This window comes from Ciona intestinalis, unplaced genomic scaffold (assembly GCF_000224145.3).
Source record: "Ciona intestinalis unplaced genomic scaffold, KH HT000105.2, whole genome shotgun sequence".
NCBI lineage: Eukaryota > Metazoa > Chordata > Ascidiacea > Phlebobranchia > Cionidae > Ciona > Ciona intestinalis.
The window spans coordinates 139,920-142,829 of NW_004190427.2; the positions used below are offsets into that span (position 1 = coordinate 139,920).

A 2,910-nucleotide genomic window follows, 5' to 3' on the forward strand; every position below is an offset into this window, starting at 1 on the left:
AATAACATAAATTTATTGAAACATTTACAGTCTAGATCTATTGTCAAAAGAGCATTTTTTATTTATAACGATACAGATAAATTAATTAATTAAACATATTCAACCATTTTTTCAGTTAACTGTAGAAATCAACTCGGGGAGACGTACTGTGTAGGCTATACGGTGTGGCACCGCACCATACTATGCTACTATACGTATACGTATACCAAGAAACATCAGGTAAGGTGCTGTAAAGCTTCCTATTTTCCCAACTGCCGATGCAGATCCGACCATGATATTCCTCAGCAGTGTGGGTGACATTTCCCCAGTTATACTGAAGTTGATGTAAAAAGCACCGATAAGTGACGTCTTGCCCAAAATCACCATGGCCGTCATAGCAACTTGATTCACTAACAACAAGATAAGATGTAAAAGTGTAAAAAATGGGATGCCGAAGATTCTTTAATGCTCTAATTTTGATTTTATTTGTCAACGCAATTAAACTGAACACCACGTTTTATGCATATAATGATAAATGTGTATATACTTTGTGCTATTGCTATGAATAGCATTAAAATACTTTGTCCTCGCGTGAAACGATAGTCGTTATATGCAGGAAACGATAGTCGTTATAAAACGGATGTTTTATTTCAAACACTTCGTGGAAGCATATACGTAAATTTACTTATAACACGGGTGTTTTGTTTCAAACACTTCGTGCAAGCTTATAATAGTGTACTGGATTATTTGTCCACAATGAATTTATCACGTTTGAGTTGTCTGATGTACGAAAGGTGCGGAGTTATGTGTTTAAATATAGTACACCAGACATCTTTATCTTTTAACATAGAATTTTGCCAAAAGTGATAAGAAAAAGGACTTAGAGTCTTGGACCATTAAGTAACATTTAGTTTGACTAAATTGGGGGGTCAATTATACTGGTTATACACATTAACTAATCTAGCAAAAGTATGCAACCTATAGAATACCTTGTTTTATAAACGGTGCCACTGCTAAGCACATTCCCCCAAATCCCATAAAAAGTGACAACGATAGAGGCCTCCCAAGCCATTGGATTACAAAGAAACCGCCGATGATGCCTGGGAACTCAAGCAATCCTGAGACTGCTGCATTGACGTATCGGTCACCACTAAAAGCAGTTATGTTGAGTGCCAATCCGTAGTACACCATGTTGGTTACTATCCTGGAAATTCAAGAAATGCTGTTTTGAGTAGTGAGTATGAATAGCATGGTTGGTATGAGTGGTATCAGTCTTACTGTAAATCTTGATGGACAAAAAATAAACAAAACATGGGGCAAAAATGGACAAAACAGAGTAAAAAAATTGGAAAAAACATAAAAAAATCTAAGGGTAAAACCTGGAGCAGAACGTGCTGGGAATAAAAGGTTAAAATATGGGTAATTTTAAGAACTCGCCGAAATTGACCAAATGGAAATAAGGAAATTTCTTACCATGATATGTATGCGACTACAAGTCGACACCGCATAGTGGGGCTACGAAGCAAATACAGAAAACTGTACTCGTGGGAATTCTTTTGGACGTTATTTTCTTTTAATATCAATGGATCTTTGTTCTCATTGAATGCCTAAATGTGAAGTTTTAAAATAATATATAAAGTTTTCCATAGAGGGAAAATAGTAAAAATGATTAAACCACGGCCCAGTGGTTTGCGCGACTGCCTCCAAATTAAAACGTATGTCATGGCTTCAAGGCTCGTCGTTGCTACCGTTGTAGGTGTGTTTCCCTGAGCAAGCCACTTAACGACAATTGCATCAACCTATATTGGTTAGTAATGTGTTGTCTAACTATCAGCCATATACAGAAAAAAAACCCATAAAGTTGCAGTTGTATAACTATTAAGCGACGCAATGTGTATGAATCAGAACATCCATGTTAAATGAATGAATGTATAACTTATACTTTATCCTCGTGTGGCAGGAAAACGACAGTCGTTATAACACGGGTGTTCATAAACCTTGTACCAGCTTACGAGTTATACCATGTATACGTTACTTTGTGGTTGATATTCTTGGAGGAGAAGAGGGGCTTTTTCTTTGTTACATACACATATGTGAACAACTGCAGTTTTACGACCACGTATTAACAAAGCAAGTTACGCCTGTTAATTCAAACCATACCTTACCGGGTTATTAAACTTATCAATAAGTTTGCACTCGCTCGGCAAACTCTTGCCGTTAATCTTAGCCATCTTACAAAGAACTAGTTGGGCATCCTCGGTTCTACCGGAAGAAAGAAGCCAGTATGGAGATTCCAGAATAATCCTGAATGTTTGAAAGTAAAAAAAATTATTAACTTAATCAAAATTTTATTAATTTATTTAATGTTTAATACAGTACGGAGGGGTAAGATGAGACATTTTCGTTATATTTTATGATCTCATTTTGTTGTAAACAAAGAATATTTACAGAATTGTATAACCCTATAGCCCACGATTCTAAAATAGCGTTGATATTTGGTAGAAAATGGTATCACTTTTTACCCCAGTATAGAACTATACAGTTTTTAAACGTATTTATACCATTGTGGGGCTCCAGTGGCGCAATCGGTTAGCGCGCCGTACTTTTTATAACAGTATCGGAGACATGCGGAGGTTGTGAGTTCAAGCCTCACCTGGAGCATATGTTTTTAACACACGGGCATAGTTTGTTGAAGTAGCATACGACTGCCAAAGAGTCGTAATGCAAAATAGTAATACTACTTTCTGCATAATTTACCAATTAAATAACAACAGCATTTGATAGCGCACCATATGTGGTTGCCACGTGCGGATCACTTTGACTGTGTCAACTCCATTTTGCTTATGCGGTACCGCTGGTTCCAGAAAAAAAGAACTACTATTTTCCATTACGCCTCTTTGCAGTCGCACGAAACTTGAACAAACAATTTCA

At 36.6% G+C, this 2,910-nt stretch overlaps 1 protein-coding gene and 1 non-coding gene across 2 annotated transcripts in view; one reads left to right on the top strand and one right to left on the bottom strand.

Annotated features, from left to right (window-relative positions):
• The window catches only part of LOC100179923 (solute carrier family 22 member 5-like), a 7,552-nt gene that overhangs the window by 422 nt on the left and 4,220 nt on the right, over positions 1–2,910 (bottom strand). Inside the window, exons 6-9 of the mRNA XM_009863237.3 lie at positions 2,145–2,283; positions 1,453–1,586; positions 969–1,183; positions 207–389 (exon numbers count right to left, since the gene is read on the bottom strand). Of these exons, the coding sequence (XP_009861539.3) occupies positions 207–389; positions 969–1,183; positions 1,453–1,586; positions 2,145–2,283 (671 nt within the window). The remainder of the gene's footprint in view (positions 1–206; positions 390–968; positions 1,184–1,452; positions 1,587–2,144; positions 2,284–2,910) is intronic.
• Positions 2,550–2,640, top strand: trnak-uuu. Its single transcript is given in 2 exon segments — positions 2,550–2,587; positions 2,605–2,640. It is a non-coding gene; the product is annotated as a tRNA-Lys (tRNA).